The sequence below is a fragment of the Notamacropus eugenii genome, chromosome 2 (assembly GCF_028372415.1).
Source record: "Notamacropus eugenii isolate mMacEug1 chromosome 2, mMacEug1.pri_v2, whole genome shotgun sequence".
NCBI lineage: Eukaryota > Metazoa > Chordata > Mammalia > Diprotodontia > Macropodidae > Notamacropus > Notamacropus eugenii.
The window spans coordinates 469,553,939-469,568,705 of NC_092873.1; the positions used below are offsets into that span (position 1 = coordinate 469,553,939).

Here is a 14,767-nt window from a genome sequence, read left to right on the forward strand (position 1 = left end):
CTTTTTTTCTTTTCTTTTTGGTAATCCTAGCGGGCACTACATAAATGCTACTTATTGGTACATAAATTAAAGTTTTTATTATTAGTAGTAGTAGTAATAGTAGTAGTAGTATCCATAACTACCCCCCAACTTCAGCCCCAACTGAAAAGAATATAAAGCATGAAAAATCAGTTATTAATTCAAGTGAAGGATTTGGGACAGAGCTAAAGGGTTCAGATCAGTGTTTGGATCTCTGGACACTCACTGGGTGTTTGGGTAAGTCACTTCATCTCTTGGTGACTCAGTTTCTTCACCTTCAAAGACAGAGGATAATGATATTGGAACCTTCACTTCACAGGATCGTTGGGAAGATATTAAAATATCTCTGTAGAATAATGCTATTTAAATGGATAATTATGGTTATTGTTACTATTTGTTGACCAATGCAAATTATGAAGTGAAGTGATGGAAACTGTATCACCTCACTTCTAGATGCAAAATTTTAGCATCTAACTAGTACCTAGAAAGACATGATGTGAAAGCTAGAACTATGTATTGGAACCAACTACCCTTTACAAACTATTGGGCCACAAATCTATATGACAAATACAAACTGGAGAATTAAACAAATGTACTGGTCTGAAATCAGAGCATCAATACAGACAAAAACTTTATACTACTCAGACATCACATTGATCCAGAGAAATTAAAGAGCATTTTATTATTACTGTTGGGGAATAGGGGGTTATCATTGTGGAACCATAAGCCCACAGAAGCTACACAGAAGCAAAATGCACGCTTGTACTAACTGGTTGGTCCTCACTGGAACCAGATGTTAGCTGATCATGATATATGTATGGGTGTACCCTGCCGTAAGAATGCAGGAGGATTGCCCAATAGGAAAAGTCTCAAGAAACCTCTCCTCCTCCTTTCCCCAAACCCAGGGCTTGTTTGAAGAGTAGTCAAAACAGGAATATGCCCCATTTTTGTCTTCCCTAGTTCTGAGTAGTGCACCTTTAGTCCCCAGAAGGTTTCCATTATCAAACTGGATGATAACAGTAAGTATCTGACCAAGAAATGCTGAGGAAACAGGTCTTATAAAATGAGGGCAACATTCTAAAGCTGAAACAAACATATCATTACCCTCCTCAAGATATTCATGCTATAACTGGCCAGTTCAAATGTCTAAACATCTTCTTGTTTAGTCCTTTCAGTCATGTCTGACTCTTTGTGACCCCGTTTGGGGTTCTCTTGGCAAAGATACTGGAATGCTTTGCCATTTCCTTCTACAGTTCATTTTACAGATGAAGGTACTGAGACAAACAGGCTTAAGTGACTTGCCCAGGGTCACACAGTTAGTATCTTAAGCCAGATTTATACTCAGGAAGATGGACGTTAGGCCATTCTTGGCATGGGGAAAAGTATGAAAAAAGACAGGGAAGTAGGTCAGTTCAGGATGAGTCCAGGGAATGACAAGGGTGGGAGCAAAACTAGAGCAAAATTACAGATTACCTTGAATGTCAAACTAAGAAACCTTCAATTTATTCCATAAATGAAGATGAGCCATCAAAAGATCTGGAACAGGGAGTAGTACTAATGAGACATTTCAGACAGCAGTTTATTAAGGATAAATTGGAGGGAGAATAGCTGGAGGCACAGGGTTAGAACATAACTGCAATAGTGTTGACAAGAAGAGATAAGGGCTCCATCTGGAATGGTGGGAATGAAATGGCACATGGGAGTTAGATACCAGATATCATGGAAGCAAAACTGACCAAGATCAGATAACTGATTGGTTGTGAAAGGGGAAAAAGAAGAAGTAGAGTCAAAGATCCATGTCTGAGCCAGAAGGACTTTACAGGTCATAACACAACACCCTTCATTTTACAGGGAAAACTGAGACTCAGAGAGGTAATGACTAGCCAAAATCACATGGGGAGAAAGAAGAAGAGATGGGATATTAACCAAGGTTCTCTGACTCAAAAATCAGTCTTCTTTCCTCTGTCAGTTTTCATGCTTCAAGCTTAAGTGACTTTGCTGAAATCTGGGAAGTAAGAAGGGGCAAGTTTAAGGGAAAACAGGGACAGGTAAGGGAGGCTTGAGAAGGGTGAAAACGGTTTGGAAGAGACACTATGGGTTATGTCACTGGATATCTGCTAAGGATAAAGATAATTATTGCCAAAGAGCAAGGCCCAGTAGGGGTTACATAGCATGAATCTGTATCAGAGCCAACTAACCCAGTTTCTTAACATTTACCAGCAATTCTTGGCAGTCCAGGAGTAAAAGCAGAAAACAAGTTGATTCAGAGTTTCAAACCCAGAAAGTTTACTCTGGAGTTGGTAATTGGTAAGCCAGGTATTGGAGTAGTGAATCCAAGGAATTAAGGACCATTGAAATGGCTGGTTAAAGGAATGAGTAAGAAAAGAAAGGAAACCTGAAGTAGGCTTGCAAAGCTGGCTAAGATTTGAGAGACTGGAAGTTATGATGGGAAGGGAGAGCAGGTTCAGTCAGAATGAGGAAATGGCCCCCCTGTTGGAATGAGAAATGCTGCACTGATTGTCAGATATGGTAGATATGTTGGTTGTCTTTCTGACCTTTAATTATCATCATCACCATGATCATTGTTGGTCTGCTTTGTTGTAGGGGATGGCTCACTAGGCACAGAAGAGAGAGGTAATGTTCTGAAGTGAATGTGATGTAAGAACTAAACTCATCCATAAACATACTTTTTAAATTAAAAAAGAAAGTAAAAACAAAAATGATGGAGTGGAAAATATGGAAGTTTGTGATCAGAGATGGGAATTACAGAAACAGGAAGGACAGAAGGAATTGATTTAAGAACTGCGATGAGGCTGAAGGCTTCAAACTTTTAGGTTGACACTGGAGGCAGATGAGGTCTAAAATATGGTTGTTCTCCTGGGTGGCAAAATTCTAGCAGGCACGGAGGTCACTGGAGCTGAGGAGATTAAGGAACTCTGAAATCAGGATTTAGGAAGGGGCACTAAGATGAGAACTGACATCCTGGGAAGGGTTGCAGGGGAGGGAAAATAGTTTCAGGGGATCTTTACAACAATTTGCTAGATTATTGAAGAACTGTAGACCATTCTTCCTTAAGTTTAACAATGAACAGAATGAGAATGATAGGATAATAGCTTGAGGGAGTAATAAGGTTAAAGGTCTATTTTTCTATGGAAATGATTGAAGATAGAAAAGGGAGGGTAGAGTGGGAAACAGTGGATGGTACAAGGTCCCACTCAGAACAAGCAGAAGAGGACAGGATGTATTCATTTTCTCCTGACCTTCACATTACAGAATCCTGAACTTCCCACAAGAAGCTATCTACTGTCCAAAGTCTTAGGTGATCCTCTGGTTCCTATTGTTTTATCCATCTATTATAAGAAACAGAAATAGTCTAAAGTGTTGGGTGATGGTAGAAAGTGTTATCTGAAGAAATTAGGGGGAAAAATCATCTCAATTTCGTGGGGTTATGAAAGGCACCATGGAAGAGGGAGCATTTCCTCTGGGTTTTGAAGGATGGGCAGTAGTTTAGTAAGCAGAGATTGAGTCCAAAGCAGTGGTGATAGTATAGCTAAACACATTACAACTATTTGGGGAAATATTAGGGTACAAACTATGTGTAGTATGTGTGTATGTGTGTGTATATACACATGCACATGTATATACATATATACACATTTATGCACACATACATATACATATTTTGATATTTATATGCACACATACATACACCTTGGAGAATTGCGAGAATCATAGGAAATAATGGACATAAAAACACTTCATAATTAAAAACTGTATATATATATTTTTTTATATGAGGTATTGCTATTATCAATATGAAAAGGATAAGGATAAATTAAGTTTTTTTTTTAAAGATGTAGACTTGATAAAATGCAAACCTTAGGAATCATCAAAATTTTGTATTTATGAACTTTTTTTTCTGACACAATTAGTATGTGTATTTATATAAGAAAGTTAAATGAGGGTATTTATACTATTACATGTTTGCCTTGGACACAAAATGAGATAAAAACATGAAAAGAAAACATGGATTTCCAGTCTACTTTAAAATCATATTTTTAAAAATTATTATTACTATTAGGGCTGAAGGAAATTCAATTTTGGAAAGGAATGATACATACCGAAAAATATAAGGAAGTATCACCTTGTGTTCGACACAGCTTCCCAAAAAAGAAGCAGTGTGGAAGCAAAGGTATGGAATGAGACCATTAAAGGTCATTCACATATCAGTCATTCAAAACCTTCAGAAGTGTAGCATCCCTGGTCCTCTGACTCACTCAGGCCAAATTCACCACTAGCCCATGGTAGCTGGGGATAGGGCATCCGAGAGTTCTGATGACAGGAAGTTGGAGAAGGGAGCTTAAAATATGGCAGACATGGCACAAACTGCAAGTCAATGGAAATAAGCTCATTGGAACAATTCTGAGTCACTCAGACTGATATTTTGTAACCTGCTGCTTAAGCCTATCTTTGTTCATTACTTTCGCCACCCAATACAAGCACAGCAGTTTTTTTAGCTCCATAAATAGTTGCTTAAGGACCAGTCTGGAGGTCTGGGGAAAGGACTAAAGCTAGGTTCTAGTCCTGGATCTGAATGTGAAATACTTGTGGGCCTTCAAATAAGTCATTGATTTTTCAAATACTTAGTGGCTATGGAATCCTTGGCAAATCAGTTGATCTCTGTTTCCCTCAGTTTCCTCAACTATAAAATGAGGATAATAAGAGCACCTAAATCTGATAGTTATTAGGATCAGATCAGATGTTTATTTTAAGAAGTGTTTAGCACAAGGCTTGCAAAATAGTAATTACTATATAAATGCTTCTTCCTTTTCCTTTTTGAGGCTTCAGTTTTCTTATCAATTGAGGGAAGGATTCAAAATCAGAATCTTGGAGCTGAAAGGGACCCCAGATGCCTTTCGGTTTCACCTTTACCTGAATCTGTGTCTAACTTTTTAACTAATAGCACCTTTTTACATCAGGAACTAGAATGAAGCTAAAATGAATGCCTGTAGGATCAGAAAGAAATAGATGTATTTTGATCCAAGGATGGGGGCTGTTATCCTGTCTGAAAAGGCAGTCAGTCAGTCAACTAATTAAATTTATATTTAACTTAATTTAATTAAACCAATTAAGCTTCAACTATGTACCAGGTACTGAGGTTACAAATAAAGACAAAAAAAGAAAAAAAAGAAATCCTGCTTGCAAGCAGCTCAGAATCTACTAATGGAAATGCCATGCAAACAACTACATACAAACAAGAGAGATACAGATCAAACTGAGGGTAGTGTTGGGGGAGAAGCACTAAGATTAAGGAAGACAGGGAAAAGCTTTTTACAAAAGGCAAAACTTCTGAGTCTGAAGGAAGCCAGGAAAGCTTCTCCCTCCTCTTATTCTTCAGAAAGCAGGAGCTGAACTCTCAGGATTGTAGATGCAGAGCTGGAAGTGACCTTGGAGGCTATCTAGTTCAACTCCTCTTTCCTCAGTCCCATTTTCAGATGAGGAAACTGAGCTACAAAAACATCTCAGCCCTCCATTCCTTTAGGATGAGAGGAGAAACTGTCTTTTTGGACGTGGTTACCACTACCCGTTCTTAGATCAGAATACACTAAAGATTTCTATCTTGTACACATCCATCTTAGCAGCCTTCAGATTCTTGGGGAAGAGAGTCTCGCTCTGATGTAGCCCACACCTTGCCTTCTTGTCCACAAGAATGTCGTGAGTTTTCTTTTTGAAATCTAAGGCATTCCCCTGACCCCAGTATAATACCCTATAAATAATAAAATCAAAGAAGGGTATTTATATGCCCTTTAAGGTCGATTAATTATTTTATATATTTTGTCTTAGCTGAGCCTCATACTAACCCTATGAGGCAGATTGTTGTTGTTCAGTAGTTTTTCAGTAGTGTCTGACTCTGTGACCCCATTTGGGGTTTTCTTGGCAAAGATACCAGGGTGGATTGCCATTTCCTACTCCAGCTCATTTTACAGATAAGAAACTGAAGCAAACAGTGTTAAGTGACTTGCCTAGGTCACATATCTGAGACCAGATATGAACTCAGAAAGATGAGTTTTCCTGACTCCAAACCTTGCACTCTATGCACTCTATGTAGATGCCCCATTTGGTGGGTACCACAGGCATTATTTTGATTTTACAACTGAGGAAACAGAGATTCAGGGAAGTTAACTAGGGTGGTACATAATCACATATTTAATCAACATTAGAGACAGGATTTGAACTGAAGCCTCCTCTTCCTCTCAATTCCCTCAACATTACCACAATGGCCCCAGGAATCCCATGGAGCATGAATCCCCAGACTAAAGAAGAAAATGGTGTTAGTCTGCCCTGGGTGAAAGCAGCCTAGAGAGAAGAACATGATGGCCACAAGACCCTAGGAGGGGAAGTGGAGGAAGTCTGGACTGGACCAGGGAGCAAGGTTTGTATATCCTGATAGTTAGCAAGGAGGGGAAACAGGGGAAGAAAGATCACCCCTATGCCAATACTTGAGGCAAATATCTCAATAGCCCTATGTAGCTTTTTTTTCTGGGCTCTAATCAAGGCACTTACTAAGACAGGTCAATTTATTGACTATATATGCTTTGAATCATCAATATCTATACCCCATCTTCTGCTATGCCAAGCAAGTCTGCTGCCTCCATTTCTTAAAGAAGGAAGAGTATGATACTTGGAGAATGATGGATAAGTGGGCATGGTTACTAAAAGGCAAAAGTTTCAATTGACAGGCTCTACATTGCTCAAGCACTAAGGGAATTCAGGTCATAAGGGGTAGGATGGCAGTGGTCAGGAATCCCTTTGTGCCCAGAATTTGAGGGTTTCATAGTTTATAGTGTGTGCATATACACAACTGTGTTTGATATAGATCTGCCCCTACAGACTCGTGCCTAATTTATTCTTTAGTGAATGCACATGGCTTAAGAATCTCAGCCGGCTCCCCCAGTACCAGAGAAAGACATTGGTGTCTGTCAGCTTGCCTGTTAACATGTTATTCTATTACACTGATTTGCTTGCTAAGAGTGAGCAGCCAATTTGCACTGCTTCTGTCAATCACATGTGGCTTGGAAACCTCCACACATTCCAGATATACTCTGTGTAAACTAGAGAATCATATCCCATTTCCACTGGTAAAGATGCACGCACATAAAATTTGCTTTTCATACAGTGTCACATAAAGGGAGCGAAGAGGAACCAGGAGTGTTCACAGTTACTCAACCTTCTTATCAAGCTTGGGACAGGCTGGGCAGACTGTGCAGCTTGTTGCTACCCTCACAATTCTGAGTCTATGAGCCACATGATGAAAAGCCTAGAATAGTCTTCATCTCTCAGTAATTTGTAATGTGCTGATTTTCTTGTGGTTCGTGTATGATATGGTTCTCATTCTGGATAAATACAACTTACTATTGTGCGTTTTGTCAAGACCTTCTGAGGCCTCTGGGATTAGCATAGATCTCAGAACATCATTGGTTTGACTTTCAGAAAAAAATAATAGAAGAAAAAAGAAAATCAATTAAGAGACAGAATGGATTAGCATGGGATTGAACTAAAACCCCAAGGAAATAAAACTTAGTCTAGCAGGTCACCTGGAGTGTTGAATTAGAAGGAACAAGAATAGAAAAAATTTTCCCACTGGTAAATAGGGTCAAAAAAGCCCTAGGATCCCTGGGAACTAAATAAAAGGAAGCTGTACTCAAACAGAAATAAAGGTAACTAGCCTACTAATACTAACAGACTGTGTGACACACTGCTCCCTCAGTTCTTTTCTTCTCTCCCCCAGAAGGAAATAGATGATGCCAAACTTGACTTAAGATATAGCAAAGATGCCTTTCTGTACAACCTGTGAACTAGGAGGATGCCATATACTAGATAGTAATTTTAAAGTGAGTTTGAATTCTTAATAATAAGGCTGACATAGAAAAGCAATAATGATGACTGAATAGTAACTAATTATTTAGTAGGAACTCATTGGAGGAAGAAGTGATAACAATGCAATATTACTATAAGCTTTATTCACTTATTTATATTTGCATTTGTGCTCTTTATAACTAGTGTAGCCTTAAATCACTTAATCACGCTGACTCTCAATTTTCTTATCTGTTAAATGTGGGATTTGGATATAAATTTCTGTATATTATCAACAAAACTTCAACAGGAAGAGAACTTTCATTCAAAATAACTACAGAATGTATAAAATATTTGAGAATCTACCTACAAGACACACATCGGAATTATATGAAATCAACTACAAATTACTCTTCACAGAAATAAAGATAAAGCTAAATAACTGGAAAGATTATTGATTGAACCGTGACAATAAAATGACAGTACTACTTAAATTATTTTCCTCATTCCATGCCATACCAATCAGACTAACAAAGAGGTACCTTATAGAGCTAGCAAAAATAATTACAAAATTCATCTGGAAGAATAAAAGATAAAGAATCCCATGAAAATCAGCACAAAAAAAGACTACAAAGGGAACTTAGCTCTAGGTCATTTCAAGTTATATTACAAAATAACAATCTTAGATCTTAAATTTGGTAATGATTAAAAAATAGAAAAGCTGAGCATAAGTTCTAGTAGCAAATAAACATAGTATCATACTGTTCAATAAACTGAAGGGTTCGGTTACTAGAGTAAAGAACCGTTATTCAACAAAAAACAGCTGGGAAAACTAGAAAGCAGTCTGGCAGAAATTGGGTTTGGACTAACATCTCACCATATAAACACATCACCATATAATACACAATAAACTCCAAAGAGATACATTACCTAGATATATATCTTGGATATCACATAATAAATTAGAAGAATAGTAAAAGTAATATGTTCCACGACTGTGGAGAAGAGGCAGGTTCCTAACCAAGTAGAAGCTATATTAAAATTGAAATAGTTAACTGAGAAATTTTTGTCGTGAATTTCTCGATGACATCCAAGATCTATAGAAAAGTTATTCAAATATATAAGAACAAAAATCCCTCCTTAATAGGTGAATGGCAAAAGTTATCATTAAGCAGTTCTCAAAATAAAAAAATACAAGTTATCAATTATCACATGAAAAATTATACCCAATAACTAACAATAAAAGAAATGAAAAGTAAAACAAGCCTGAGTTTCTAGTTCATGTCCTCATAATTGGCAAATATGAAATGTTGGAAAAAATGTTTGAGAAAAAACACACTTACATGCTCTTGTTAAAGCCATAAATTGATCCAACCATTATGGAAAGCAATTAAAATATATATCTAAAAAGTGACTAGACTGTTTGTACCGTTTTGAGTGATGCCACTGCTAAGTATGTATACCTAAAGAGATCAAAAACAGAGAAAAATGTCTACATTTGCAAAAGTTTTTATAGCAGCACTTTTTATTGTAGTAAACAACCGGAAATCAAGGGGTTGCCTATCAAATGGAGAATGACTAAAAATATGGTTTATGAATATAATGGAATATCATTTTGCTGTTAAAATGTTGAAGGGGACCGAATCAGAGAAACCTGCAAAGACTTGTATGAACTAAGGTAGAGGGAGCCGAGCAGAACCAGGAGGAAAAAAATTATATAATTGCCACAATATCAAAACCCAACTTTGAGACAAGCACTAACTACCAATGCAATAACCAGTCATGACTTCAGATCACGAAATATGTTTCTCACCTCTTGACACAAAAGTGCTTGACTGGAAGGGCAAGATAAAACGCATTTTGGAAAAGGAAAATGTATGGATTTGTTTTGCTTGGCTGTGTTGTCACAAGGGAGAGTTTAATGGAATGGCAATTATAGTGATATGAAAAGGTACTCTAAATCACTATTAATTAGAAAAATCAAAATTAAAACAACTCTGAGACACCACCACATACTTATTAGAAATAACAAATGCTGGAGAGGGTGAGGGAAAACAGGTACACTAATAAACTGTTGGTGGAGTTGTAAACTTAGTCCAACCATTCTGGAGAACAATTTAGAACTATACTCAAAGGGCTATAAAACTGTGTATACCCTTTAACTCAGCAATACCACCACTAAAGCTATACCACAAAGAGATCAAAGAAAAGGGAAAAGGATTTATATGCACAAAAATATTTATAACAACTCTTTTAGTGGTGGCACAGAATTAGAAACTGAGAGGATGCCCATCAACTGGGGAATGGATAAACATGTGCCAGTATATAATTATGATGGAGTACTATTTTTCTTTAAGAAAAGATGGAGAGATTCAGAAAAACAGTAAGACATATTGATGCAAAGTGGAATGAGGTCATTGTGCACAGTAATAGGAATGCTGTAATGATAATCAACTCTGAATCAACTGTGGCTACTCTGATCAATACAATGATCCCAAACTATTCCAAAGGACTCATGATGAAAAAATGTGATGAACTCTGAGTGCAGATTGAAGTATAATTTTCTCATTTTCTTTTTCTGAAATATGGCTAGAGTATGGCCAAGTAAGTGAGTTGGGGAAAACCTTCCATGTTTGTTCAAAAACTGCAAGTATCATTAGAACCTTCCACATTTTGGTCCCCTAGGACAAAGGCTGAATGGTGCCACTCTAGTTATGGTTTGGGAGTTGACTATTCTTTTCTTTTTATGAAATACAGCTAATACAGAAATATATTTTGCAAGATTTCACATGTATAATTGCTATTTTGTTTTTCTTCACAGTGGTGAAGACATGAAAGGGAGAGAGAGAATCTTGAACTCAAAATTTAAAAAGGAAAGAACCCCTAAAAATAAATAAATCATGAATGGGGGGAATAAAGCTTTTCATAATTTGGGGGAAAATGGAAGAACAACAAAAATGCATACGCAATGATATTAAGAGTTTCATACGTAATCTATTTTTTTGTTCCTCTTTGCATAAAGAAATGTAAAATTTGTTACTATTCTGGATGTTGTGAAAGATTAAAAAATTGAATAAAACACAGAACTTGTCCTTGTGGACCTTACCAATACTGATCCATATATACGCTAGTGTGCATGCACAAATCTACTTCAATACTTAAAGGATATTTGATTTCATTGGTGTGAGTACTCCTTTCACTGGTGCAGTATACATTATCCTACAGCTTGGTTAGATGGTCTTAAAGTGCTTACGGGACAGAAAAAAATCTTCCTCTTTCAGTCAGCCTGATGAAAAATCTCTCCTGTGTTTTGCTTCATTAGTCCTTGAAGAAATGACAGACAAACTCTTCAGCAACCCACACCCAAAGTCTCTCCATACTTCTGGGATCCACTCATAATTGAGCCCTATTGGCATTGCCTTTAGAAATAAATATGATTTCCATACCATAATGAAGCATTGGAGGGGGAAATTTTACACACATGCATACACACACACACACACACACACACACACACACACACACACACACACATGGAAAACTGATTCAACATGGAACAACTAGGGAAACTGTGTGAACAAAGACAAAGAGGGAGGGAAATGCAGAACATCTGACAGTGGTCAAATATGACTGTAGTAGAAAGTATGTAAAGGGGAGCAATATGAAATATAAGTAGAAAGGATTGACCAAACAAAGAACAAATTCTAAAATACAAAACTAATGTTCTCCTTCACAAATTATTGGCATCCTGTTTGTAGTATCCTGAATAATTTCCTTAGTCATGGTCATAACTATTGAGCACCCACCTTAAATGGTAGACTTTACTATCAGGATGTTTCCAACAGTGGGGGAGAAAGAAGTGTATGAAGAGATATCGTACCTTGGTCGCTGGTGCCCATGCCCTTCATGCCCTGGGATGCAGTTGTTGGGGGCTGAGGGATTAATGTTTAAGGACGTCCTTAGGGCCACTGCTGAGATGCCCACAAATGGAGAAGAGAAATTAAGCATCACGGAGGTGGTTTGGTGAAAAAGGAAATTCGGATTGTGGGTCACATTAACAGTCAATGGGTTATGCTGGCACGATAACTCATAGGTTCCTGCAGAAAAGAAAAAAATGATGATACAGACAACTTCAGATTGTAACATCAGACCAGGAAATTTCTTGGGGATCCAGATCAAAGGTACCCAGTTCTTACTCAGTGCCTAATTAATCTCATTTAATAAAATATTAAAAAAATACAAATCATCAGCTAAAGCCATGCCTAGTACATGCAATCATTATCTATGATTCTGTCCATCACAGAGAAGAGAGGAAAAAGGAGGGGCACAAGTTCATGAAGAGGAGAATACCTACACAAGGGGTACAGGTGGTACCTTAATCTTGAGAGATGAAGCTTCCTGATGGAGCCAATAAACCTAAATCTACATGCTAGCAAAAGGGATTTTTTTAATGCTGGTGATCTGATCAGCTAGTTTCCCACAGCTTTCGAAAGGGGGTCATCTTAGAACTGTAATTATGAAAGACAACAAAATAGGACTTTGTGTTGAATACCTTCAGTGCCAAGGATCTCTTTTTTAACTATTTTTGTGGGAAGTTGTGCATCTCCCTCTGGAACAGTCCCTTTGGAGAGAACATGAGAAAGGCACAACCTACCCTAATGTTCTTTGGGAAACAGTGATTCCTCCAACCTCCTTTATATTCAGAGGTGGAGATGGGATAAAGTGTTAGTCTCTATCTCAGGGTACTAAGAAAAAAAACAGATTATTAGCCTGCACTGGACCAGTTTCTTGGTGTATACCTTGAAGGTCCTCTCATTTGACACCAAGGAAAGACACAAATCCAAGGAAGAGGAAAGTAACTCCTTAAGAAATACTTTTCCTAATTATATCACATTTTAAATGTTGTCACATCCATTATCTCAACATATCCTCACAATTTGACAGTATATACTTATTATCATACAGATATGTCTTTTTGCTCTCTCATTAGAATGTAAGCTTCTTGTGAATAAGGATTATTTCATTTGTTTTATTTGTACCCCCAGTGTCTAGACCAGTACCTGGCAATATAATCACTCATGAGTAAGCATTTAATAAATGCTTATTGATTGATTTAATGAGCATCCCTTTGAGACAGGCAGAAGTCAGCATTACACAAGGAAGACGTATACTAATATGAATTCAAATTTGACCAAGTAAACACAAGTCACTTCTGTAGAGAAGTTATAGTCAAAACTGCAAAAATATTATGTGGTATACTGTTGGCTTCATTCTATATGATTCACTTATGTTTGGCCTTTCTGATTTTTCCCTTTTTTTGCTCAAAGAAATGTTCAGTATGTAAGGAGTTCAATAAGGGCAAGCAGAGATCAAAATAAAAGAATGACCCTATCTCATTTTGGGGCTCCTGTGATCTTCTTTGTGACTACCATTCCTCCTGTTCAAGAAGGAGAAAAGTCATACTTACCAAGTGAGTGGTTTTGTCCACTGGCGTCACTCAAGAGAAGGGTCACCGTTGGTCGCTGCTTTTCCCCATGGACCATGCCATCAGATGCCAAGAAAATGAAAACTGTAGTTGCCACACCAGGTCTGTCAAAGCATACCTAGGCACAAGTACACATATGTATAATTCATAATTTGTTTTTGTATCAACATATTTTTTATTATAAAATATATATTTATTAAATATTTATATATTTAGTATTTATATATCTAAAATAAATATTTATAAAATATATACTTCATTATGGTAAAGGAACCATTAAACTGGTTCAAGTCTACTAAACATAGTCTACTAAACATCACTACCAACAGGCAAAGTTGCAATACGACATATTTCAGTCAAATATAATGAAGAATAACTTGAGTTCCTCTTTTCATTAAACACTAAAGCTGAACTCTAAAGACATTTGTGGATTCTCTGTACTCTGGAAAATTTTAGGTATAAAAGAAGCAAGGAACATGTCCCCAAGACCATAAGAGGGAAGAAATGGTGTAGAGGGTGGACCTGGAGCAGAAAAAACCACCAGAGATTGAAGGAATAGTTCTAGAAACCCAGTAGAGTTGTCATGATGATGACAACAAGGGGCGTGAAAGTAGGAAGGGACTGAATATGGGAAGTGTGATCTGCCAAGATCATAGTTGAAATTATTAGTGTCTTTTCCACCATTACCACTCTGTTACTGTAAGGGCAGGTTATGCTCTCACTCCAAATTCCACCCTTTCCCCAACCAGAAATTGCATAGTTATGATTCAGACAACTGCCTGGAGGCAGGAGGGCAGATGCATTCTTAAAGTCACTTTGATTTCTAAGCTGTAATGGTTTAAATGATTAGCAGCCAGTACAGTACAATGGAAAGAGCAATGAATTTGGAGTCAGAGGGCATGGCTTAGAATATTGGTTCTGCCACTTGGTACTTCTATGATTCTAGGCAAATTACTAAAACTTGTTTGTCCTCAGTTTCCTCATCTTTAAACTGATGGTGAGTTGAACTACTTAACTTCCAAAATTCCTTCCAGTTCTATATCAATAAATCTCTTAGACTCTGCATTCTACATAGGTAAATGAAGTTTTCCTTTTAATAGAAATTGTTCTAAAAGCCAACAAGTTACAATGTTCTATACTCTCTACTTTCCCACTTTTCATCCATTTCCCCTAAACAAGGAAGCACATATAAACTGTCAGTTCTTTTATTGATCTCAATTGCGGTTAAAGACAAATGTCTACCTTCTCTAGTGCACAGATAACATGTAACTCAACAGTGTTGAGGTGGATGTCAATGCAATTACTGCCACCACACACCCATGAAACAAGAGTAATTAAACCCCAGGAAAACTGCCAGTTTCTGACTGGGATGTGACATCTAATAGGTGGGGATTCACTTAATGTGATGAG

At 37.3% G+C, this 14,767-nt stretch overlaps 1 protein-coding gene across 1 annotated transcript in view; it reads right to left on the reverse strand.

The window, feature by feature from the left end:
• The window catches only part of PAPPA2 (pappalysin 2), a 371,731-nt gene that overhangs the window by 162,011 nt on the left and 194,953 nt on the right, over positions 1 to 14,767 (reverse strand). Inside the window, exons 12-13 of the mRNA XM_072648561.1 lie at positions 13,340 to 13,475; positions 11,753 to 11,969 (exon numbers count right to left, since the gene is read on the reverse strand). Of these exons, the coding sequence (XP_072504662.1) occupies positions 11,753 to 11,969; positions 13,340 to 13,475 (353 nt within the window). The remainder of the gene's footprint in view (positions 1 to 11,752; positions 11,970 to 13,339; positions 13,476 to 14,767) is intronic.